Source organism: Tachyglossus aculeatus, chromosome X1 (assembly GCF_015852505.1).
Source record: "Tachyglossus aculeatus isolate mTacAcu1 chromosome X1, mTacAcu1.pri, whole genome shotgun sequence".
Taxonomy (NCBI): domain Eukaryota; kingdom Metazoa; phylum Chordata; class Mammalia; order Monotremata; family Tachyglossidae; genus Tachyglossus; species Tachyglossus aculeatus.
In genome coordinates, this window is record NC_052101.1 from 84,852,902 (window position 1) to 84,878,217 (window position 25,316).

Consider the following 25,316-nt stretch of genomic DNA (forward strand, 5'->3'; position numbering starts at 1 on the left):
CACACAGTAAGTGCTCAAGAAATATGATTGACTGACTGACTGCTGCCGCCACCCCCTGAAAAAGGCAGACCTGGGCAGAGGAGACCAATCAAGCCAGGCCTCTTTCGGGTAGGGAATCCAGAAGCATGGGGACTATTGCAGGCTCAAGTGTCCCTGCTCTGGGCAGAAAGCACCCTTCCTACTGCCAGCTCCCATGATCTTGTGCAACCTGGAGGCTGCCCCGAGACGAACAGCCGACCTGGAGAAGGGAGCCCTGACCAACTTGACAGGCACAGAATAACCGTTCACCTGTGGACACACACTAGGGCACCTGGGGAAGCAGGGAGGGCTCAAGGTCTGGAACTCTTAGGCAATCCTAGGGGGAATTCAGTCCTCTGGGCTTCTTTGCAGTGGAAGAGTTCAGCGGAGGAACCTAGCCAGAGTGTGTGTGTCCAAGTAACCAGGGAAAAGGTGAAGGCCAAACAAAGGCTGCCTGCAACAGCCATCCCCCAGATCAATGGAATACGCTGCGTGATTCAGGGCTGTAAACTGCCATCAAAACAGGTCCCAGCCCCACAGTCTGCTCTATTAACTCTGAATACACTTGTAAAAATGGGGAAGTTGTCTCTCTAATTGCTGAACTGAACAGGGCTGTGCCCAGGAGACGCTGCTGGCAGGTGACTTAGTTAAGAAGGCACGGGGGAAGAGTTTGCCTTCCTATTGTAATTACCTACACTTGTGTACACGGCAAAGCCTAAAACCCAATGAAGTGGGTTGGGCCGTGGCCCCTGCATGTAACGGCGCACACCTGGGGCCTCGGCAAGCAGGCTGTCTCTGGTTGCTCTTCCAGCTTGGGTCACCAGAACAGCCTAGCCAAGTCACTTTACTTCTCTGTGACTCAGTTTCCTCAACTGTAAAATGGGGATTCAATACCTTTTCTCCTTCCTCATTAGACTGGGAGGCCCATGTGGGATAGGGATTGTGTCTAATCTGATTAACTTGTACCTACCCAAGAGTTTAGCACAGTGCTTCGCACAAAGGACTTAAAAAAATACCAAGATTATCATTATTATTTTTTACCATCATTATTTGGGAGGCTGGGAACTGTTCTCCCCACATCCGGGCATGCTCAATACCCACTGACTTCAGGCCCCTATGGCTGCAATCTCAGGGCCCAAAAAATCAACTCAGACTTCCCACCAAGTCGGAGGCCGTTGGTAATAAAGGAAGTGCAAGCTCATCTCACTCCCATGTGAGGCTTTGGCAGGAGGAAAGGAGAAGCACCCCCCCCACACACAGGCAGACTCAGAAAAACAGACACACACACACACACACACACACGCGCGCGCGCGCGTGCACGCATATGTCCAAGGGCTCTTTGAGCCCTGGAAAGACTGGCCAACTTGGTAAGGCAGTGGGGACTTTCCAGCACCCTGGCTCCTCTTATTGTAACCGGAGAGGCAGCTCCTGGCCTGGAGAATCCCAGCCAAGTCAGCATGAAGATGATTTGCTCAGCATGCTGGGTCACAGCTGAGAAAGGCCAAAGTGGCAGATGAGATGCATGGACAATGAGATCTTGAAACTCCGTTATTGCCCCAGGGCCTAGAACTGATGCGTCTCTCTCCCCAGCTAGACTGTACGCCCCTGGAAGTCAGGGGCAGGCAATTAATCTCCCCTGCTTCAAAGCCTTATCGAGGGCACAGCTCCTCCAAGAGGCCTTCTCTAAGCCCTCCTTTCCTCAACGCCCACTCCCTTCTACGTTGCCCTGACTTGCTCCCTTTATTTATTCCCCTCTCCCAGCCCCACAGCACTTATGTACATAGCTGAAATTTATTTAATAATGCCTGTCTCCCCATCTAGACTGTAAGCTCATTGTAGGCAGGGAAAGTGTTTATTGTTATATAGTACTCTCCCAAGCGCTTAGTACAGTGCTTTGCACACCATGAGCATTCAATAAATATGATTGAATGAAAGGCCAGGAATTGGGCTTACTAACTCTACTGTACTCTCCCCCAAGCACTTAGTACAGTGCTCTGACCTGAGTCAGCACTCAAAAAAACTATTGACTGATCGGCTGAGATCAACATAATTTCCTAGGGTAGCTGAAGCCTCTTTAACTATCCACTATGTTTCCCCATCTCACCATGCTCTGTCTTTCCTCCTGGCCACTGGAGTCTGGATTTTCCTTGGAAGTAGGAGAGGGGAGAGGTCACAGGTGAAAGAGTGGGAACTGAAACCCAAGGAGTCTGCCTCCCTGTCTCCTCCCCCTCTGACTATTCATCCTTGTCCCAACAGCTGGCCTTTGGGTGGGGTCAACTCAGGAAGACTTGGGGTACAGTTACAGCAGCCAAGATTCCTGAGGCAAGCAGGGCTACCACTCCCACAAGTGGAACCTGCTCAAATGCAGCAGATGATTCCATTCCAGAATAGCCTTCTAGTTCAGTTGAGGACAATGCCTCTGTTCCCTTGCCCTTCCCACCGGAGAAGGCCTCATGGCCTCGGCCATGAGCGTCACTGATAACTAAGCCAGGTTCCATCTCTGACAAAACCAGGTAAAATTCAGGAACAGGCTCCCCAGAAGGCGGGGCAAGCCTCTGGCCAGCCCACCTACTAGGGTCCATGGCCGGCTGGGGCTGAGTGCTCCATTGCCCCATTGGCCAAACCCAAGCCTTGGGTTGCAGCCTTTAGGGCTCTCACCACAATGTAGTTCTGACTGGCTGGTACCCACCTCCACCCCATAATAAGCTCACCAACTACTCTGGTGGGAAAATAAAACCCATCAGGTGTCAATTTCCCTCAGTCACTGCCTCACTTTCTCATTGGCTCAACTACTCCTTCCTCCATTTTCCTCACATTCCCAGCTGTTTCTCAAGGTGAGCTCTCCAGCTCGCCAACTCTAACCCCCTCTACCCCATTCCCTCTCAACTCTTAAAACCACTTGCTCCCTCCCTTTGCCCTCCCTCACCGTGATCTACAACCTCTCACTCTCGGATGATTCCATCCCCCCTGCCTTCAAAACACATTCAATTCTCCCCTATACTAAAAAAAATCATCTCTGGATACCATAGACCCCTCCAGATACTGCCCTAACTCTCTCTTCTTTTCCCTGCCCAAACTTCTTGAGGGGGCTGCAGACGCTCACTGCCTTGATTTCCTCTCCGCCACTCTCTTAACCCATGAGTCAAATCTGCACCAGTTTAGCTTCACTAAGACAGCACCCTCAAAGTCACTAATGACCTTCACCTAGCTACATCCAACAGGCTCTACCCCAGCCTAATCCTCCTACATCTCGCAGCTGCCTTTGTTCCCCTGGATCGTCCCCCATCTCCTTAGAACATGATCTGATCTGTGTTTCACTGACTCGCTCCTTTCCTGGTTCTCCTCCTACCTCTCTGACGGCTCCTTCTGTTTCCTTTGCTGGCTCCCCTTTCATCTCCCCTTTACTGTGGCCATCCTGCAAGGCTCTCTGCTGGAACCCTTGCCCTTCTCCTTCAACACCCACTCTCTTCAAAAACTCCCCTGCATAGAGATGATAGCTGAAGCTATGCAGAATGGATAACTCACAGATCTACCTTTCCTGCACTGACCTCTCCCCTGTGTCTCCACACCGATGACCTGCTGACACCTCAAACGCAGCATGTCCAAAATTGAACTTCTCACCTTTCCTTCTTTCAATCTCTCCATCTCCGCTGACACCACCACCATCCTCCTTATGGCCGAAGCTCACAATCGCCATGTCATCCTCGGCTCTCCGCTGTCATTCTGCCCTCACAACCAGAACTCCTGCCAAAATCTGCCAATCGGTCCTCCAAACATTTCACGGATCCACCTCTTCCTCTCCACCCATCCAGCCAGCACTCTGGTTTCAAGCACTCATCAGATCATGATTAGACTATTATATCAGCCTCTTCACTGGTCTCCCCTGCCTTCAGCCTCAGTCCATATTGCTGCCTGGATCATCTTCCTGAAGCATCACTCAGGACACGTCTCCTAAAAGCTTGTTGTGGGCAGGGAATGTGTCTGTTTATTATTATTATTATTAATAATAATAATAATGACATTTATTAAGCGCTTACTATGTGCAAAGCACCAAGTGCTTAGTGCTTAGTAAGCACTCAATAAATATGACTGACAAAACCCTCCAGTGGTTGTCCACCTCCCTCTGGGTCTAGCAGATGCCTTATGGCTACCCACCCATTCTACATACAATAATAATAATAATAATAATGGTATTTGTTAAGTGCTTACTATGTGCCAAGCACTGTTCTAAGCGCTAGGGTAGATACAAGGTATTCGGGTTGTCCCACGTGGGGCTCACAGCCTCAATCCCCATTTTCCAGATGAGGTAACCGAGGCACAGAGAAGTTAAGTGACTTGTCCAAAGTCACACAGTTGACAAGTGGCAGAGGCGGAACTAGAACCCATGACCTCTGACTCCCAAGCCCATGCTCTTTCCACTAAGCCACACTGCTTCTCAGCATATCAACTCTCCTCACCCACTACTGTCTACTGGCACTCTTCACTCCTCCCAAGCCTGCCACATAAGTGCACCTTGCTCATGTCTTGCCTACCTCCAACTCCTTGCTCATGTTGTCCCCAGGGCTTAGCTCCCTATGCCTCACCAAACCTTCCGGACCTCAGCTTCCGCTACCCACAGGAGCCCTCCTAAAATCCCACCTCCTCCAACAAGCCTTCCCCGATTACTTAAAGGGACCCAGATTTCTATCAATCCTTCCGTGCCCTCTTGCACTTATTTCTGTCCACCCTCAACACTTGCGTATATATGCACATGTGACTGAACATTCCAGTTTGTTTTTTCTGATTCCAGTGCTTGTGAATATTCCTAGGTCTGTCTCTCCCTTTAGATCGTGAGCTCCTTGTGGGCAGGGAGCTGGTCTTGTGAGTCCACTGTCCCCTGCCCCCACCTCCAAGCATTTGGCACTTGCACTGCAATCAGTAGGCATTGAGTAAATACCGTTAATACTCCTCCTCCTCCTGCTTGCCCTTAGAGCCCTGCACCCGGACTCAGGTCAGCCCTCTATTTTAGGCCCTGGCTGGCCTGCTGCCAGCACCCTTGTCAATCAGTCAATCAATCCACAGTATTTATTGAGGGCTTACTCTTTGCAGAGCACTGTACTAAGTACTTGGGAGAGGACAATACAACAGAGTTTGTAAACATATTCCCTGTCCACAAGGAGCTCAGGGTCTAGAGAGGGAGACGCTGAAATCAATTACCACTGGGGGTGGGGGTAGGTGAGGTGAATATCCAGAGCTTAAAGGGCATGGATTCAAGTGCCTAGGGGCGTAAAAATCAATCGTATTTATTGAGCGCTTACTGTGTGCAGAGCACTGTACTAAGCGCTTGGGAAGTAAAAGGAAGAGAGAACAGGGGAGATGAAGGCTTAGTCAGGAAAGGCCTCTTGGAGATGTGATTTTAGGAGGGCTGATGTGGCCTGGTGGAAAAAACACAGGCCCGGGAGTCAGTGTCAAACACTGTTCTAAGCGCTGGGGTAGGTACAAGTTAATTAGGTCGGACACAGTTCCTGTCCTGCAAGGGGCTCGCAGTCTAAACAGGAGGGAGAACAGATATCCCCTTTCACAACTGAGGAAACTGAGGCACAGAGAAGTAATAACAATAGTAATTATTATGGTATTTGTTAAGCGCTTACTATGTGCCAAGCACCGTTCTAAGCCCTAAGGTAGATACAGGGTAATCAGGTTGTTCCACATGGGGCTCACACTTTTAATCCCCATTTTACAGATGAGGAAACTGAGGTACAGAAAAGTTAAGTGACTTGCCCAAGGTCACACGGCAAACAAGTGGCCAAGCCGGAATTAGAACCCACGTCCTCTGACTCCCAAGTCCGTGCTCTTTCCACTATGCTACGCTGCTTCTCTTAAGTGACTTGCCCAAGGTCACATAGCAAGCAATTGGAAGAGCCAGGATTAGAACCCAGGTACTTCTAACTCCCAGGCCTGTGCTCTCTCCACAAGGCCACACTGCTTCACTTGTCTGTTGTGTGATCTTGGGTATGTCATTTAACTTCTCTGCCTCATCTGTAAACAGGGATTAATACTGTGAGCTCCCTGTGGAACACAGACTGTTTCCAACCTAATTATCTTATATCTACCCCGGCACTTAGTATAGTGCTTGGCACGCAGTAAGCATGCGCTCAACAAATCTAACTAAAAAATTTTAAAAAAACCCACATTAACCAAAAAAAGGGCTTTGGAAGTGGGGAGAGCAGTGGTCCGCCATGGGCAAGGGATGGGCGGCAAGACAGAAGAGATCGAGGCACAATGAGTAGGTTGGTGTTAGAGAAGTGAAGTGCTCAGGCTGGGCCATAGTTGCAAATGGGGGAGGTGAAATAGGAGGGGGCAAGCTGATTGAGTGTCTTGAAAGCCAACTGGTAAAGGGTTTCTGTTTGATGTGGAGGTGGATGGACTGCCCTTGGCCCAGTCATACCCATGAAGTAGTTTCCCTGCTCCCATTCTCCAGACTACATTCTTTTTCTTTCCTTTCCATCACAGCTTTAAGGCCACCTCCCTCCCAGAAGTCTTTTCTGATGAACCCTGCAGATTCTCCCAGCTGCCGGCACAACCTACCACACGGTCCTCCCCCTGAACTCACTCGCCATTAGGTAGTGCTACGAATCAGACCGCCCAGCTCCTCGAGGGCAGGGATCACATTGCTTCTCAAACACAGACCACCCTGCCTAGAGAGTATCCATCCAGGTGGCTGCTCAACACATCCTGCTGACCGACACCCACCCAACCTTAAGAGCCCCGGCAGCTCACAGCGCTCAGCTTCACGTTTGGCCAGATTGGGGACCTGTGAGCCCACCGGCCGCAGAAATGACTCCTGTACTGAAACCCCAGGGTGCCCTCTCCCCACCCCATCAGGGTGGGGAAGCAGAGGTGGTTCGGCCCGCCTGGAGGACAACATCTTCCAGTGTTCTTCGTTGCCCGGGGAGGTTGCAAAGATGAGGCAAGCCAGCTGCGGCTCCATGTGACACTGCCAGTCACTACCACAACCTCTTGTTTGTTTCATATGGTAGAGTAAGGTGGCGGCGGTGCAGCTGGTTGAGTCCAGACTTAGCAGTCGCCCAGACTACCCGTGCACTGGGGCCCTCCCCAACCCAGGCTCCTGAGGGAGGAGCAGGGGAGACCACTCCTCCCTGCCAAGCGGGCCAAGGGCAAACATTCTTACGTGATGAAGTCCAGGAAACTGGCCAGCGGCTCATAAGCATGGTTCCGCATGTGCCGGAACTCCACCACCATTTTCTCTTTCAGCTTGTCATCAATGACAGAAACTGTGAGCGGCGAAGCCTCATTGGCCAGGAAGTTCCCGTAATCCGTGCTCTGCAGGTGCAGCTTTAGGTCTGAAACACAAAAGGCAGAGGGTTGGTCAGCATGTGCAGACTTCTCCCCGTCTCGAGCCCCAGGGGGGCCCAGGTGGCTGAGTCCTTGCCACATCAGGCCTCCTTGAGCAAGCTGCCAAAACTTCCCAGTCTCGGGACTCAAACACGGACAGTGGGAACATTGCGTGTGCCCGCTCGTCTGACAGGCAGGCTATTCCTGCAGGTACCTGCAAGAGGGCTGGATTACTGGGTATGGGCCAAGGGGGCATCCCTAAAAGAGGGTGGGACCTGGGGCAGATTGCCCAGAGTGGGGCTGTCGGTCCAGGGTGGGGAGGTTTGGGAGAAGGGTAGGGGATTTAAGGAGTGGAGCTACTTGCCAGTGCAGTAGTTACGCCCTTAAACCACTCCCCTAGCCCCCACCCCTTGGCCCCAACCCGAGCCCCTGGAGCCGCCGGTTCCGGGACGGATTTGGTTCCACCAAACAGCTCTGCTGCTGGCTGGGAGGGCTGAGGCCCCCCCGCCCCAATCTGCTGCAGCCTAGGGGCGACCCAGCTGGCGTGGGCGTGGGACCTTAGAAACCTAAAATCCCTCTGCTGCAGAAGTCAAGTTGGGCTCGGCCATGCCCGGCCATTAGAAAGAGGAGAGCTGCTCGGGTGAGGGCCTCCTGTCAGTCTCAGCTCAATCAACCCCAAGAATTTCAGTCCACCAGGGGCCCAGAGACACAGTCCTGTTCTTCAGCCCAAATTGGGACCCAAACCTTAACTCCGGGGAGGGCCGCAACAGCCGGCCATCCCAGACCTGACTCCCAGCTAGTCCCCATTGGGGAGTCTTCCAAAAAATCTCACGTCCCAAACCCATCCTCTCACCCCGCCCTTCCCCTCCCCCCTGCCACCCCCTCAACCCCGAGGTCAGAGGCAGATCAACTGTGTTTCAGGGCTGCCGGTTTTCCCGGGACAGGAGGGCGGCGGCAGTTTTGGAGTAGGCTTCTCGGCCTCCTGCCAGACCCCCCAACAGCCGCTCCTGCAGAAAGGTGGAGGTGCTACTTACCCTGGGACTGCCTGGTCTGTGGAGGTTCCTGGAGCTAACCTGCTGGAGAGCAGCCTCATTCCCCTCTCACTCAAGCACCTTCCTCATCTCCCCACACCTGGCACAAGAGGGCTAACCAGGGGAGCTGCCAGAAACGGGGAAAGGGAAAGGTAAGGAGCCCGCCTGGGGACCAGGTCTCTTTATGGCCCCGGCAGCCTCCTGGATGTCTTCCCCCATGAGCAGTTCACTCACGCCCCCCCTCTCCACGCCCCCCACTCTGGGACTGAAGCATCCCAGTAACTAGACCCCCTCACCCCCAGTGAGAAGAGCCAGAGTTCAGCATCTGGAAGGCTCCAAAGCCCCCAACACGGCCCAAACCCCCGAGCCCAGTCTGAATAAGTCTGACGTCTCTCCGGCAGCCAGCCACTACAGCACGTTCTGGGGCTGCTGAGTGCTGCTGCAGAACCAAGGTCCTGGAGAGAGACTGGAAACATCTGACCAAGACATGTACAGTGAGAGCTTCTGCCAAAGGCATCTATCCAGGAAAGAAAAACTGAAGGCAGAAAAGAAGCCTGGGACAGAAACCCGGCAAATGCCCCAATCTTATCTGCCTTATCTAGTCTGCTCAAGGGCTGGGAGGAAATGCAGTCGAAGAACACTGAAACGCGAACTTGGATGGAGCACAGGCACGGTGTTGGCGGGTGGTGGTGCCCGCCCTTTAACTCCTGTCCAGTCTCATGAAACAAAGTGACACACATCTAACCTGCGACATCGCAGGCCGTGCTCCATCAGTTACGCAGGTCCTGAGCCGGTCCCCGGCTGCACAACACCCCGGGGACCATAATGCACTTCCTCTCCAGGACACTCCAGCCAATTCCACAGTCAAGTCAGCTGGTGTGCCCAACCCTCAGTGGGGAGGAGTGGCTCGGCTCCGAATTCCAGGAGATGCTGAGGGTAGAGATCTGGGTGATTCCTCGCCTGCTGGAATTCTCTCCCCCTTCCACCAAGACCACAATCAGTCTAGTGTTTGGATGGTCACCAGAAGGCCACCTCTAATCTCCTCTTCATTCTCCCACTCTCCCAGCAGTGGGACAAGAGAAGAGACTAAATCCGAACTCAGCCTAGTCTGAAGTGGTATGGTGGATCAGAGAGGACTCTCTAGCTGAGATAGAGCCCAGCAGCCTAGAGTCCAGGATCTACTGGCTCCAGTTCTAGGGTTTGGTGTTGGTGTTTAGAAGCCCAGATTGCAGCCTACCCATTTGCCTTTTGAGCACAACTCAAGATGCAGACTTCAGCTGCTAAAGTCCTTGGGTTGCAATCTCCCATTGCAGTGAGGGATTAAGGGAATCTCAATGAAGCAGAGGCAGAGGGGGGACCCTCTCCGCTGGAGTGTGCTCTGGACTCTCTTTCCTCTCAACCTTCCCTGGGTCAGTCAATCATATTTATTGAGTGCTTACTGTGTGCAGAGCACTGTACTAAGCATCAGGGAGAGTACAAATCGACACATTCCCTGCCCACAATAAACAAAGTCTAGAAGGGGAGACAGCCATTAATATAAATAAAATTATAGTATATACATAAGTGCTGTGGGGTTGGGAAGGGGGATGAATAAAGGAAGTGCTTTAAAACCACACTTTTAGGGTTGGGTACATTGGTGGGGGGATGGAAGTCACATCTCAGGGTTCCCCTTTCCAAAGAATGTGTCACATCAGGATTTTGCTGATGTTTCTCTGGTGCTGGGACAGAGAGGAAGACACCAGGTCACAAGTCCAATTCAAGTCTTTCTCTGTCTCTTTGATCCAGCAACCGTGCCCACAATGGCTTGGGAATGATTGCACAGAGATAACCGAGGAAGGGTCACATGGATGTGGGAGCAATGGAAGAAAAGTGGGGAAGTCTGGTTGCCAGGCTGTAGCTTCTCGATCCACCTGCACCAAGCTGAGTCACAAAGGAGACAAGCCCAACCCACCTGGAGATGCCAAACCATTGGGATATGGCCGCAGAGTCACAGCAGCTTTTCCTCTGCCAACCTCTCTCAGCTCAGTATTGGAGGTTGAAGGTGGAGAAGAATTTAAGACAAGAACATTATGTACTCTAGATCAATGTCAGGTACAACCACAATCCAGCCTAACAGCTGCCAACCCTCTCCTCTGTCCAGTGTATCCACTGGGCTGATAAGATATCACTCCTTATCTCTGGGCCAAACCAACCTCAATATAGTTCATAAAACAGGCCCTCCCAAGAGCCACATGAGGAAATCCCAGTGTTTCAGGAAAAGCTCCCTCTATCCAGCTCTCTGCCCTCAGGGCAGGGTCAGACTCCAGACCCTCCCCAGAGGAGGACCAGATCCAGATTGATCCATCCATCAGTGACTCAAAAGCAGTCATTCTGGAGAGAGTCAGGAGGGGCCCCTTCTGTTTTATGGTATCTGTTAAGTGCTTACTATATGAGAGGCACAGTACTAAGCATCTGGGCAGGTACAAGCTAATCAGGTTGAACACAGTCCCTGTCCAACACGGGGCTCACAGTCTTAATTCCCATTTTAACAGATAACAGGCACAGAGGAGTGAAGTGACTTGTCCAAAGTCACACAGCAGACAAATGGCAGGGCCGGGATTAGAACACAGGTCCTCTGACTCCCAGCCCATTCTCTTTCCACTAGGCCATTCCTGTTTCCTTCCCACACCAGGACCAGAAGAGGCAGTCAGAGGAACTGGTCTCTCTCAATGGTGGCTGGGCTCAGGGGCCTGCAAGTTCTGGTGAAAGAGCAGCCAAAGGGCACTACGACACAAGTACCTGACAGGCTCAATCTGGGAACCCAGACTCCCAGAGCCTCAATGCCCACAAGGCAGGGCAGGCACCTTGTTTCCTCCTCCAGCTTCCCTAACTCAGAATGGGCATCCCGCTCCTTGTTAAAGTTGGATGGAGCTTTAAAAAAAAAAATAGACAAGAAAATGAATCTCAGCCTTATAAAGAGAAGTGACCCCTGCACCCCTGAACTGACAGCCACCCCGTCCCCACCCTTCCCTGCCAAATGGAGCAGGCAAGCCCAACCTGGGGCAATGCAGGCGATCCATCCTGCTGAGCCGACTCGGCACCTTGGGAGCTCTGAGACTGGCTGGGGTGGAGAAAAGCACTAGGAGCCTCCTGGCCCCTTCTATAAGGCGATTCTTTGAGGGGAGGAAACCAAACCAAGTGGGATTTTGCAGAAAATCATGTCAATGGCCTGAGAAGCCTTTATTACCAAAAATTTAATTACGAAAGCCACAGGGAGAGTTGTGGCTGAACTGTTCCAGACAATGTCACTGGCACTGGCCCACAGATCCCATTGAACTGAGGCGAGGGGACAGTGGAGTCCAGAAGGAGCTGGGGAATCAGTCTCAGAGCTAAGTCCAGCTAAACCCTTCATGAGTCTCAAGAGGAGGCTTTCCATCATCCAGGACAGAGACTTGGAGACCACACACAAGCCCTGAACTTGCCCTGACCCTCATCCAGATCCAACACGACGAGGCGAGACAGCAGCAGAACCGTTTCAAGTTAGAGCCTTCTTCTTGATCAACAATGCAGCCTTCAGATCCTGCCACGGTGGCGGGGCTGGGTTGGAGGATGGGCACCTGAGGAGTCACTCTGGGCCACGCTGTGTTTACCACCTCTTTGGGTACTTTCTCCCCAACTTGATGAGCAGCACTGAAGCCTGGCTCTGTGAGAGGCAGGCATGTGGGGCGTGGGTGTGACTGCGTGCAGGACAGTGAGGACCAGAGGTCTGAAAGTCATTGCTGCTGCCTTTGGTGTGTGTGTTTGGGGGGGGGGGGGGGGGGAGAATGTGGTCGCAATGACCTGCCCGAGTCCCCCCTAAAAGGCAGCTTCCAATTCAGGGTCCTGGAGGAAGCCGGGGTCTGCTTGATCCTGTTGTATGGGGCCGGGTCTGGGGCCCTCGCCGCTATCCCAGGGCCTGACTGATAGATCAGCCACACGGGGCTAGCAGAGTCCAGAAAGGGACCCCCAGAGGTTATCTTGCCAGGGTACCTGGCCACCTCCAGTTGGCCCCACACTTGTATTAGAGACAGACAGTGGGGGAGGGAGAAGCAGTTCTCTCATGCACATAGCTCTCCAGGTAAGGAGGCTTCGTAATCTTCATGGGTCAGATAGTAGTACCGGTAGTAGTACTGGCAGTCATCATCATCATCCTCACCGTCAGAAAATTCTTCCTTATCATCTACCCAAATCCCTCCGGTGGTCATTTAAGCCCACCTCCTTTTGTGGAGATGGAGAATCACCCGTCACTGATTCATCCCCATCTCAGCCATCTTTTCTCAAGAGAATCAATCCCAACTCTTCATTATTTTTTTTTTTTTTGCCTCAGAGGCCCTGTCCTTTTGGAAGGTAGGTTGACACTAGTCTCCCCACTTTATAGATCAAGCAGTAAAGGCCTGAGGAGTTCTGTGACAAGCCCAGAAACACACTACAGAAAAAGTTCTTATGTCATGCCCAGAAACTGCCCTCTCCCTTCCCGCCCCTCAAAGACACAATCTCACTGCACTGGTCTGGACTATGCTGAATCACACTAACACTGATACCTCAGCAACTGCAAAGAGGAGATCTGCACCTAGCCCAGCAGTCCGTTCTCCTTTCTTCACCAGCCTGACACAATGAGTTCTGTCCTCCAGAGCTGTGGGCGTGTTTGTGTGCATACACAAGCGTGTGCATGTGATACCAGAGGTGAAGAGAAGGAGTTAAGCCCTTTCAAAATCCAATATCTTCTCTTTGCTTTGGTGGTCTGTTCACAAGCATCAGGAGGCCAACATGCAAGGAGCCCAAAGAAACAGGACACTGTTACAAAGTGCCCACACCTCCGATTTTCGCTTGGCACTACAACAGCCCAGGTATCAGAACAAGACAAAGACCATGAACGGAACAGCAGGGACTGAAAACAGCCTCTGTGGAGAACCTTAAGAAGATGCAGTCAAGCCCAACAGTATGGATTACCAGTTCATCTATGGTCAGAGCTGCAGCCAGAGAACCTGGCCTTCCTTCCTGGGGCACAGATACTCAACAAGACTGGCTGGGTGGAGGCGAAAAAAACTTCCCTGTGTTTTCGTATCACCACCGTCAGCAATGGGGCTGCTCATACCTGCAGGCTCCAGCCAGTGGACCAGCTGTTCCAGGGTGGGAACTGGGCGATTCTCCCATCCCCATTTATAAAGCACAGGCCTGGGAGTCAGAAGGACCTGGGTTCTAATCCTGGCTCTGCCACTGATTTGCTGTGTGACCTTGGGCAAGTCACAACTTCTCTGGGCCTCAGCTACCTCACCTGTAAAATGGGAGTTAAGACTGTGAGCCCCATTTGGGACAGGGCCTGTGTCCAACTCGATTTGCTTGTATTCACCCCAGCACTTAGTACAGTGCCTTGCACTTAGTAAGCACTGAGTAAATACCACAACTGTTATTATTATTACTCCTCCATCAGTTGGCCTTCTTAACACTGCCCAGATTGGGCCCTTCTTGGAGAGCTCCCCCATTTCAGATCTAATGAAGCCCAAATCCGGTTGGGACTTAGGTTCAGGGTTTTCTGGGCCAATGCATCAGGGTGAGTAGCAATGGAGTTGGCACTGAGCAACGTTTGGTCTGTCAACCTGGCCTCTGTGGGCCACAGCTCCACTGGAATCACTTGGGATCATGTCCTGGATAAGAGGAAAACCTCGACCTCAAAACACTGAACACATCTGTTAGATGGAAATACTGGGGGCTTAGAATCAGCATCTGTCAGCCCAGGTCCTTGGCCATCCTTTGCTCCACCAAGGCCCAGACCCGAGCCCGGCGGGCATCTCTGCTTCCTGGGAGCCAGATCCAAAGTTGCTGTCCAAAAGGCCTTCAACACACCTGGAAAGCAGGAATCTGGTTCCAAACGAGCGAACTGCATGAAAGGGGCCCAGGAGCCCTACTCCAACCCATCGGAACAATGCCTCCAGGATTCGCCAAGTGTCGGTTGCCTTTCTGGAGCAGAAGCAAGTCTGGGGCAGTCAGGGTTGGCTTCTCTCCCTTTCCAGGATCAGCAACTAGGTCCCAAAGCTAATGAGCCACTTTGACTCATCTGCTATGCAGTGTGAAGAGGACAGCATGTTCCCTGGACTTTCACTTCTGCTTTTCCGAGGTCAGACAAGAACACTCTCCTAGGGATTCCAGGGGTTTTCAGGAAGAGGGGATTGTTTAGTGGAACCAGATGTGGGAAGAATATGGCCTGAAGCATTGCTCCCAGACTTCCCAGAATCCAAAGTGCCAGCTTAAACCATTGAAGCCCACACACCAAAGTGAACTATTCAAGCTCTCGGCAAGAAAGAAGATTTGAGAGGGGGGATGGGGAGGGGGTTGTTCTGGATGGGGGAGGGGTAGAGTCACAGAGGTGACCCAACAGAGACATATCCAGGCAGAACAGGCCTGTGTAGGCCTCAAATAGGGCAACAGAGGAGTTGGCTTCATTTCCCAGTGGATGCTAATGGCTGGATTCCAGGTTGTAAGGCCAGGACTCGCCTTCCCAGCTTCATCCCTAACCTTACTCCTGGCCTCAGCTCCTGGCCTCAGCGTTTCCCCTCTTCTTGCTGGAAGATGCAAAAAAGGGTCTGAACTGGTTGGAGACTGATGGTAATTGAACCCATCCCTGGTGAGAAGGAAGAGAATACGTGCCTGGAGTTCTGGGCCAGAGGAAGGTGAAATAGGTCAGTGGGATCTGGCAAAACTGGAGAGAGAAGACTGGAAACCTGGGAGTGCAGCTAAGGTTTATGACTTAGATTCCAACCACAGCAGGGCCCCCTTTTACCTCATTCGAAATTTGCTGCCTCACACCACCTGGTATCCCTGGGCTGGTGATCGGGTCAACAAACCCAATTCCTCTCCTGCCTCTCTTTAAACTCTCTTCCCCCTTCTCCCCTGACCTCACAGCTTTAAAAATGGTTTCTCTGTGGCACCTGTGTGTCATCCCCCCAGCCAACCATTCCACGCCCTCTTCCCCAATCCCCTTGTCCCATTCACCCATCCAATCGACACTGTCTTCTACTCTTCCGACCTGTGCTTCGGCACCTTGGCCTGGCCCCTTTCCCGGCTTGCAGATCTCAGGATCACCACAGCCATAGGTACTGCCTCAGGCTGGGGCGGGATCGGTGATGGTCCCTTCCTCCACCCTGGCCCAGCCCTTGCAGCTGGAGCAGGCTTGGGGTCTGCAGGCCAGAGAAGGGCTCGTGGTGATGAAACAAATTTAAAAGACATTTTTTTTAAGCGGCACCAGGTTGGGATGGCAGAGGGTTGAGGGGAGGGGCATTCAGGAGGCAGGGGAAGAGGGCACAGAAGCCACTGGGAAACATTTTTATAAAGGTGCAGTGGGGAGGAGGAAGAGGGCCAGGAAGGAGAGGGGGCAGTGTTAGGAGGGGTCTTACCTGAATCCTGGTTGAGGATGCCGTGACAAATATATTTTTGGTGAAGCAAAATTTGTACCCCAGCCCCCTCCCCCAAGGACCACCTATTAGGATGAAGGGGGGAATGCAACTGAGTCACGGGCTAATAGCTGGTCAGAATGCTGGTGATTAAGCCATCCTGGAGGGGAGATCAGCTACAGATAGAACCAACTGCCAGAGGGAGCCAAGGCTTCTGAGAAGGCCTTTCTCCTGCAGCTGGAGGGCTTGGAAGGTGGGCGATACCTCTGACACAACTGCTCTCAAGCCAGGACCAGCAGGCGGAAGCGTGCCCCTGACTGTTCCCCTCACCCTTGTGAGAGAAGGCGGATGGAGTTTCCATAGTGGGGGAAACTGGGCCAGTCAGGCTCATCGGGGCGGGGAATAAAAAGGATGAATTAATTAGCATCGGGGCTTCCACTTCATGATCCTGCCGGTTCCTGAGAGGTTTAACGGGCTCTGACCCCACGGGAAAGGGAAAAGAATTACCAAATGGCCAGGCAACGGGACATCGCCCTGCCCCCAAGGATAGGAGGGGCGAGGGGGAAAGAGCTTGGATTTGGGAAAAAAATGTGTCCTCAGCTTCTTCACGGAGCTCAGAGCATGAACGTTCCTCCCGTCTCTGTTCTGCTGCAGCAGATGTGACATTCCCTTGGGGCTGGGGGGGAGGGGCTGCACATCTGGAAGTCCTGCTGCCAGGGAAAAGGGGAAGGGGGGAGAAATCTCAGCACAGGAACAGTTAATCTGGGCTGACCTGGGGAGCAGCTCCAAGCACTCTTCCTTGTCACCCCAGGCAGGAAGGGAGAGTTAGCACTTCTAATGAAGATGGGGAAACTGAGTCAGCAGCAAGAAGTCATCTAAATCAGAGAAAAAACTGGGCTCCTGGCTCCCAAACCTGGCCAGGGATCTCTCTGCAACTGCCCCCCCTCCCCCCATTATTTGTAGGGAGGAAAGCTTGGGCAGGATGCAGCAGCAGCTTTCCCAGACACTCTGGAGCAAGGCAAAAATATTCTGAGGGAGGCCTCAGCCTTCTAAAATCAGCACTTTGGTCACACGAGGATATGTGTGTGTGCGCGCGCGCGCGCTCGCACACACGCACGCACAGACGGGGGGAGGAGGGAGGCAGCAACCAGGAGAGGCCCTCTCCCTGAGGGGTCAGGCCCACCGAATCCGCTAGCCAGGATTCTCAGTGGCTCCTCAATTGCTGAATCACAGAAAAAACACCCAGGCATGCCAGAAACTCTAGGGCCTCAGAAACGCAGCCACCTAGATAGCTAGAGGACTTGAAAAGATTGTTCACTGTTGGCCTCGGCCCAGCCAGATGGCACCAGGTGAGCAGCCCCCTGTCGAAGTCAGTTTCCTGGGCAGGGGAAAGCCCTCTCACAGCTGCTCTCAGAATGATTGCTTCAAGGTGGCTGCTGACCCACTCCGCTCCTGAGCCCAGGGCTTGGCCAATGCTGTCTGCGACTCTGAATGAGAGACTGGCGGGGCAGGAGGCCGGGAGAAATCAAGCAGAGGCCTGAGCCAACAGAGCGCTAACCTATAGGGGAGGAAAGCAGGGCCGACCGCCGCAGGTCCAAAGGCCATGGCTCCTCTCCTGAACGATCCAACAAAGCCAACACGGCCGGGAGCATCAGTACGTGGGCTCCGGCGGCTGCGGTATACGAGTCCCGGAGGAGACCAGCAAGGGCAGCCCTGGCTTAGCTAAAGTCCTAGGGCTGGCAGAGGCCCTCAGGTCTTTGGAAAAACCTGGAAACAGCCCTTGGCACCCTTGACTGTACATTACTCGGTTTCATTTGGCACATGGCAGAGCCAGCACAGTCCAACCTCAGAGAGGACACTGAGTTCTCATTCCTTTGTCACTACATTTTGAATCTGGTTTCATGTCTCAGGCCTTTCAGTCATGTCAGAGTGCGGAAAATCAGGGCATGCCAGGGCGCAGGGAGCACGATTCCATCCCGCTGGGGCCAACAGAGTGGGCAGAGGAGGGGGGCACTGGGGCCATTGAAGCCCTCCCCGGGGAGATACCCTCTGCCCATGCCACCAAGGGAGGAATTCCCTCGCAGCAAGGAATCAGAGCTGCCCCAGCAGTCTGCAATATCACAAATCAGCCAGAGCCCTCGGGCTAGAGAGATCTGCCGATCATGGACCGGACTCCCATTCGCCGGGCCTGACCAAGGAGGAACGGGATGGCTAGGCCTCCACTGACTACCACCCTCAGGGAAGCCTGCCTATGAGGCCGGACCCCCTAGACCACCCCTGGCTTGATCTCAACAGTGTATCATCTTCATTTGTACCTCTCCTCCCACCCCGATTTGCTGCCCTAAACTCCTCCCGAAATATCCCCAGGATGCCATGAGACAGGCTCCTGTTCCCAGCCACCTGGGCCTTAGTGCCAAACAGGCAACACCTGAACTCTGGTCCCAGATGCCACATAATGACAAGGTGGCAGAACTAGCCCAAGTCAGAGAGAACAGTTGGACCCCAACAGGGGCACTGAAAGCAACTCGCATTTGAATAGGAAGTCACCCACTCTTCTGTCACCAGGACAGCGGGGTGGAGAGTGCCGCTTCTGCCCACCTCAGGGAATGGTTATAGTAGTAGCAATAGTAGTGGTATTTACTAAGTGTTTACTGTGCGCAGAGCACCGTTCTAAGTGCTGGGAGAGACAACACACAGGTGAGAACATGTGATCAGAGGTGTCAGCGCCCAGGCATGATGGGGCAGAAACCTGGCACTGGCCCTAGAGCTAGACTCTGCCCATGGGCCCTGGATCAGTCTCCTAGGTGGGCCTTGTAATTTTCTGCTGCACAAGCCCTCTCACCTCACTACTCTCCTACTACAACTCAGCCCGCACACTATGCTCCTCTAGTGCTAACCTTCTCACTGTAACCTCCATCTCATCTACCTTGCCGCCGACCTCTCGCCCACGTCCTGCCTCTGGCCTGGAACGCCCTCCTTCCTCATAACCGACAATCACTCTCCCTTCCCTCAAAGCCTTACTGAAGGCACATCTCCTCCAAGAGGCCTTCCCTAAGCCCACTTTTCCTTTTCTCTCACTCCCTTCTGCATCACCCTGACTTGCTCCCTTGATTCATCCCCCATCCCAACCCCACAGCACTTATGTACGCATCCGTAATTTATTTATATTAATCTCTGCCTTCCCCTCTAGACTGTAAGCTCTCTGTGGGCAGGGAACGTGTCTGTTCTATTGTACGCTCCCAAACGCTTAGTAATAATGATGGTATTTGTTAAGCGCTTACTATGTGCAAAGCACTGCTCTAAGCACTGGATAGTACAGTGCTCTGTACACAGGGAGCGCTCAATAAATACGATTGACCGATTGACTACTGACCCAAATATGGAGCCTCTGGCCCTAAAACCAACTCACCCCCTTCTTCCTCTCCCCTCTAGGCCAGCCCACCGGAAGGCAGAGAGAAAGCCCAGCTCCAGCCACGGGGAGTCCTGGGTGGGGAGTCTCTGGTGGCCCCTTTCTCACCTCCCGGTCAGAAGCCAGATGCCCAGCTCTCTCCACCACCTCCTCCTGGGCAGGCCCAGGGCTGCCTGATGCTGGCACCGCGTGGGGCCCTCCAGAGCTTTCCGGGAGAGTTCCACAGGTTTCGGTGAGCCCTGCGCCAGAACAGTGTTTGGTAACAGCTGGAGCACTCTGCCATTTACACGGCATCTAGAGCGAGAGCCAGAAGAGGAAAGGGGGCCAAACTTTCTGGGAACTTTAAGTCTGTTCAACACAACCGGATTCTCCAGGCGGCCCGTGGCATGAGTCAACCAAGGGTTCCTGAGTGGCAGAATTAACCTAGCATTTATCCCATTTGCCCACCAATCCCACCAGTCTCTACGGGCTTCTCCCCGGCACCGTGGCCCCTTGGGCCATGCTGGATGTGGCCAAGGGCTGGAACTGAGAACTGCCCAAATGCAGTTCCCTCGCCGCACCAGCCCCAAAGCCCTGGCCTCCCAATGCCAGCCCCGATAGCCTTAACTTCCGCTGCAGGGCATGGGCCCCTGGGGTCCAGGGAGTACTTTGGGGGGGGGGGGGGGGACACACAATGGGGACCAGATAGGCATTTCCCCTTCCAGCCCAGCTGCCCAGGCAGGCCAAACTTATAAATGGAAATTTCAAATGCCTTTCTCTCTTCCTCTGCCCTCCCAAATCCTCTCCCACCTCTAGCCCCTGCCCTCCTCCCAGGCCAATCTGGAGGTTACACAACTCCCTCTGGAGATCCCACTCACTTCTTGGCCGGGGCAAGGAAGCTAGGGAGCTGAGAATGCCCTGCTCACCCACCTGCTTCTTCCCAGGGCCCCCCAGGAGTAGGCTGCCACATGGAGTAAAAGATTCTTCACGCCGCTGCCCGGATCGTATTTGTGCAGAAACGCTCTGGGCATGCTACTCCCCTCCTCAAAAATCTCCAGTGGCTACCAATCAACCTACACATCAGGCAAAAACTCCTCACCCTGGGCTTCAAGGCTGTCCATCACCTCGCCCCCTCCTACCTCACCTCCCTTCTCTCCTTCTACAGCCCAGCCCGCACCCTCCACTCCTCTGCCGCTAATCTCCTCACTGTGCCTCGTTCTCGCCTGTCCCGCCGTCGACCCCCGGCCCACGTCATCCCCCGGGCCTGGAATGCCCTCCCTCCGCACATCTACCAAGCTAGCTCTCTTCCTCCCTTCAAAGCCCTACTGAGAGCTCACCTCCTCCAGGAGGCCTTCCCAGACTGAGCCTCCTCCTTCCTCTCCCCCTCGCCTTACCTCCTTCCCCTCCCCACAGCACCTGTATATATGTTTGGACGTATTTATTACTCAATTCATTTTATTTCTACATATTTATTCTATTTATTTTATCTTGTTAATATGTTTTGTTGTCTGCCTCCCCCTTCTAGACTGTGAGCCTGCTGTTGGGTAGGGACCATCTCTATATGTTGCCAACTTGTACTTCCCAGCGCTTAGTACAGTGCTCTGCACACAGTAAGCGCTCAATAAATATGATTGAATGAATTCCCAAGAATCAAGCACTTGCTCTCTCCCCCACATCTCCTCAACACAGGCTGTCTAATCTGGCACAATAGCATCAGCCTCAGGGCACGAATGGTGTAGCCAAGATGGAGCCCAGCCCCGCCACCCCAGCAAGGTCCAGATCAGTGCTCTTGCCACCACACATCCCTACGTTTGTGTGTCTGTCTCTTCCCAACACCCCTGGGCTAGATCCAAATGAGTGGCTCAGTGATTTGAAGAGGTTTCCTCCAGCTGGCTGAGACTGGTAGGAACTGGCCAAGGGTGGGGGGCAACTATTCCTGCAGGAGAGAGAAAAGCAGAGTACAGGCCCTGTTAAAGCCCCCCCACCCCCTCACCCTAGCTGAATGGGTCAGTGAGGATGCCACGGGGAAGCCCATGGGAGCTTGAGAGCTGGGGGTGGACAGGATGGCTTTCCGAGTTACAGAGGTCAAAGGTCCCTCATGCCACTGCTGTCCCCATTATCCATTGCTACACACTCTTGGAGAAGAATAAGAGGTGATATTCTGCCTTCAAACATGCCCATGTCTCTCCCATCCTAAAAAAACCCTCTCTTGACCCCACCTCACCTTCTAGTTATCGCCCCATTTCCCTCCTACCATTCCTTTCCAAACTCCCTGAACGAGTCGTCTACACGCGCTGCCTCGAATTCCTCAACACCAACTCTCTCCTCGACCCCCTCCAGTCTGGCTTCCATCCCCTACATTCCACGGAAACTGCCCTCTCAAAGGTCACCAATGACCTCCTGCTTGCCAAATCCAACCGCTCACACTCTATCCTAATCAACCTCGACCTTTCAGCTGCCTTCGACACTGTGGACCACCCCCTACTCCTCAACACGCTATCCAACCTTGGCTTCACAGACTCCGTCCTCTCCTGGTTCTCCTCCTATCTCTCCGGTCGTTCATTCTCAGTCTCTTTTGCAGGCTCCTCCTCCCCCTCCCATCCCCTTACTGTGGGGGTTCCTCAAGGTTCAGTTCTTGGTCCCCTTCTGTTCTCGATCTACACTCACTCCCTTGGTGACCCCATTCGCTCCCACGGCTTCAACTATCATCTCTACGCTGATGACACCCAAATCTACATCTCTGCCCCTGCTCTCTCTCCCTCCCTCCAGACCCACATCTCCTCCAGCCTTCAGGACATCTCCATCTGGATGTCTGCCCGCCACCTAAAACTCAACATGTTCAAGACCGAACTCCTTGTCTTCCCTCCCAAACCCTGCCCTCTCCCTGACTTTCCCATCACTGTTGACGGCACTACCATCCTTCCCGTCTCACAAGCCCGCAACCTTGGTGTCATCCTCGACTCCGCTCTCTTGTTCACCCCTCACATCCAAGCCGTCACCAAAACCTGCCGGTCTCACCTCTGCAACATCGCCAAGATCCGCCCTTTCCTCTCCATCCAAACCGCTACCCTGCTCGTTCAAGCTCTCATCCTATCCCGTCTGGACTACTGTATCAGCCTCCTCGCCGACCTCCCATCCTCCTGTCTCTCCCCACTTCAATCCATACTTCATGCCGCTGCCTGGATTGTCTTTGAAACGCTCTGGGAATGTTACTCCCCTCCTCAAAAATCTCCAGTGGCTACCAATCAACCTACGCATCAGGCAGAAACTCCTCACCCTCGGCTTCAAGGCTCTCCATCACCTCGCCCCCTCCTACCTCACCTCCCTTCTCTCCTTCTACAGCCCAGCCCACACCCTCCGCTCCTCTGCCGCTAATCTCCTCACCGTGCCTGGTTCTCGCCTGTCCCGCCATGGCCCCCCGGCCCACATCATCCCCCTGGCCCGGAATGCCCTCCCTCCACACATCCGCCAAGCTAGCTCTCTTCCTCCCTTCAAGGCCGTATTGAGGGCTCACCTCCTCCAGGAGGCCTTCCCAGACTGAGCCCCCTCCTTCCTCTCCCCCTCTTCCCCCTCTCCATCCCCCCCGCCTTACCTCCATCCCTTCCCCACAGCACCTGTATATATGTATATATGTTTTTATGTATTTATTACTCTATTTATTTACTTGTACATATTCTATTTATTTTATTTTGTTAATATGTTTTCTTTTGTTCTCTGTCTCCCCCTTCTAGACTGTGAGCCCACTGTTGGGTAGGGACCGTCTCTATATGTTGACAACTTGTACTTCCCAAGCGCTTAGTACAGTGCTCTGCACACAGTAAGCGCTCAATAAATACGACTGAAGAAGGAAGGAAGGATAATCCAGCAATTATGTGCGGAACCTGGGGGGCTGGGGGAGGACAGGAGGGCCACACCCAGAAGAGGGGAAAGTGAAAAGCAGAGAAGGTGATATTCAGGGCCACCAAGCATTTAGAATAGGGCAGAACCAGGGAGGCTGGTCTGAAAGGGACAGAGTGAGGGGCAAAGAAAGAGGGCGAAAGATCACTCTGGAGAGGGCAAAGCAGGAGCAGCTGGCGTGACAGAGTCCGGCTTCCTCTGCACTCCAGCCTTTCCAAGCTGCCCTCACCCTCCCACCACTGGCCTGTCTGAAATCTTTACTGCTTTCTGACAGGCTGAGCTATCTCAGAAATGTGGACCGCGGGCAAGAGCATTGGAGCTCCCCAGCTGCCAGGAAATGGCAGAGCTGCAGGATTCCCGTGAGTAGAGGGTGCCTTGGGAACGAGAGCCTGGCCACTCTGGATGCAGCGAGCCCCAATCCGGAAAACCACAGCCTCCCACTCTCCAAACTGTAATGCCACCTCAAGGCCTTTTAACTCTGTCTGGGAGGTGAGCTGAGGTCAGGCAGTGCTGCCTCAATCAGGGGCCACCGGGGGGTGGGGGGGTTGAGGGGGCATTCACTCATGAGGTGAGGGAGCCCAGGCAGGACCCAGCAGTCAAAGACGGCCCCAACGAGGACTTGCCGACCTTTCATACTGAAGCATTATGGTTTGGGGCTGGACACAGCTTTTCACAACTGGACAGGAACCGCCCCCAGGCCTACTCCGTGAGGCTTAAATATTCACCACCACAAACGAGGTGGAGAGATCAGAAAGTGTTCTCTGGCTTCCTCCAGACAAAGCAGCCGGGACGGACTGACGGGCAACTCAGACTGCAAGGCAGTTGAGCCGGGGAGACGTGACAGAGAGGCTGGGGTGGCCACGGCAGCCGGAGCTAAGAAAAGGAGGGCCCAGGAGAAGGGTCCCACTGACTTCTGATGACTGACTCTCAGGGGTGGGCAGGGGGTGGTGTTTGTGTGTGGAGAGACAGAGAACGATACCACCACACCACATTCCGCTGAGCCAAAAAATCAGTAAGGGAAACAGAGTTCTGAGGCAGAAGTGGAAGGCAATCCTACTGCAGGCCATTCAAGGATTGGAAGACTGGGTGGAGAGCAGAGTGCTGAGCGTCTGGAGCCCCCAATTCAGGCCTCTCAGCCCAGCCTCGGCCCTAAAGGAGCAGTTCACTCACAAATCCCTCCCAAGCACCTCTGGCCGAGGAGGACTCCCTCGAGGGGCTGCGGGGGCCCCAGTCCTGGAAGAACAGCAGTAAAACCCACAATCGCTCAGGGAACAGTCATTCCAGGGGAGAATGGGCTGGGCCGGGCGCCAGGAAGCCCGGGTCCCTCACCATTCCTTGCAACCCGGCCATGTGTCGGGCCCCCCAGTCTGGACAACGGGAGCCCCACCTGCTTTACGGGGCAGGTTTGCTTCAAGAAGAGCCCAGGGGCAGGCAGCTCCTCCTAGGGGACCTGAGCTGGGTTTGAGCACCAGGGACTGATGAGGGCAGCCCCAGCGGGGCCACCATCATCCAGCCTGCCCGCCTCCGCCCCTCTCCTCCCCCACAGCCGAGCCCCGGAGGAGCCACAGGCTGCTGATGTACTACAGCTGTTGCCTTCGAAGAAGCAGCACCGCCACCACCCTTCCTCCCCCGGGGTCGGGGGAGGTGGGGAGGGGAACGTGTGCTCATGGGGGAGAACAAAAGTCACTCCTGCTCATCCTGGTCATTTTCCATGGCACGTAAAGCCCTCGCGGTGCTTTCACTGCCAAATTCTGAGGGGGTGAAAAACCTGAAGTCCAAATGGCGGATGTGGTGCCCCAAGGAACAGGCGTGTTGGACGAGGAGGAGAGCACGGCCGCAGCCATCTGCTGCTGAAGAAGATGCCCAGAGATATGGTCTTCCCCGGCTGGACTAGGCGGCCGAAGATAGCGGACGTTCAATCGCTGAATAAATGGCAACATCGTTCTGAAGTGTCTTGGTGTCTTAAGTAGCTCTATTTGGGGACAAACCTCTTAATGTCTAGAGAAGGGGCTCAAAAAGGTGCTTTAAAAAACTGCCAGCTTCACTCTAACCAGACTCACCAGAGGGCCTCTGACCTTATGGTGAAAAGAACCAAACAGAATGAAATCAAAATAATAATAATAATAATAATAATAATAATAATAACCACTACCTCTACCATTGCATCACGGAACCTCAGGGCTCAACACACAATGAGGATGGCGATCGTCCAGGAAGACGAATGATCGACACTAGTACACA

General features: G+C 53.5%; 1 protein-coding gene across 5 annotated transcripts in view; it reads right to left on the reverse strand.

Moving 5' to 3' along the window:
- The window catches only part of ATP6V0D1 (ATPase H+ transporting V0 subunit d1), a 98,012-nt gene that overhangs the window by 41,252 nt on the left and 31,444 nt on the right, over positions 1–25,316 (reverse strand). For all 5 annotated transcript variants that reach the window (XM_038739891.1, XM_038739890.1, XM_038739889.1 and 2 more), the window contains one exon: positions 7,190–7,361. In XM_038739891.1, coding sequence (XP_038595819.1) covers positions 7,190–7,361 — 172 coding nt within the window. The remainder of the gene's footprint in view (positions 1–7,189; positions 7,362–25,316) is intronic.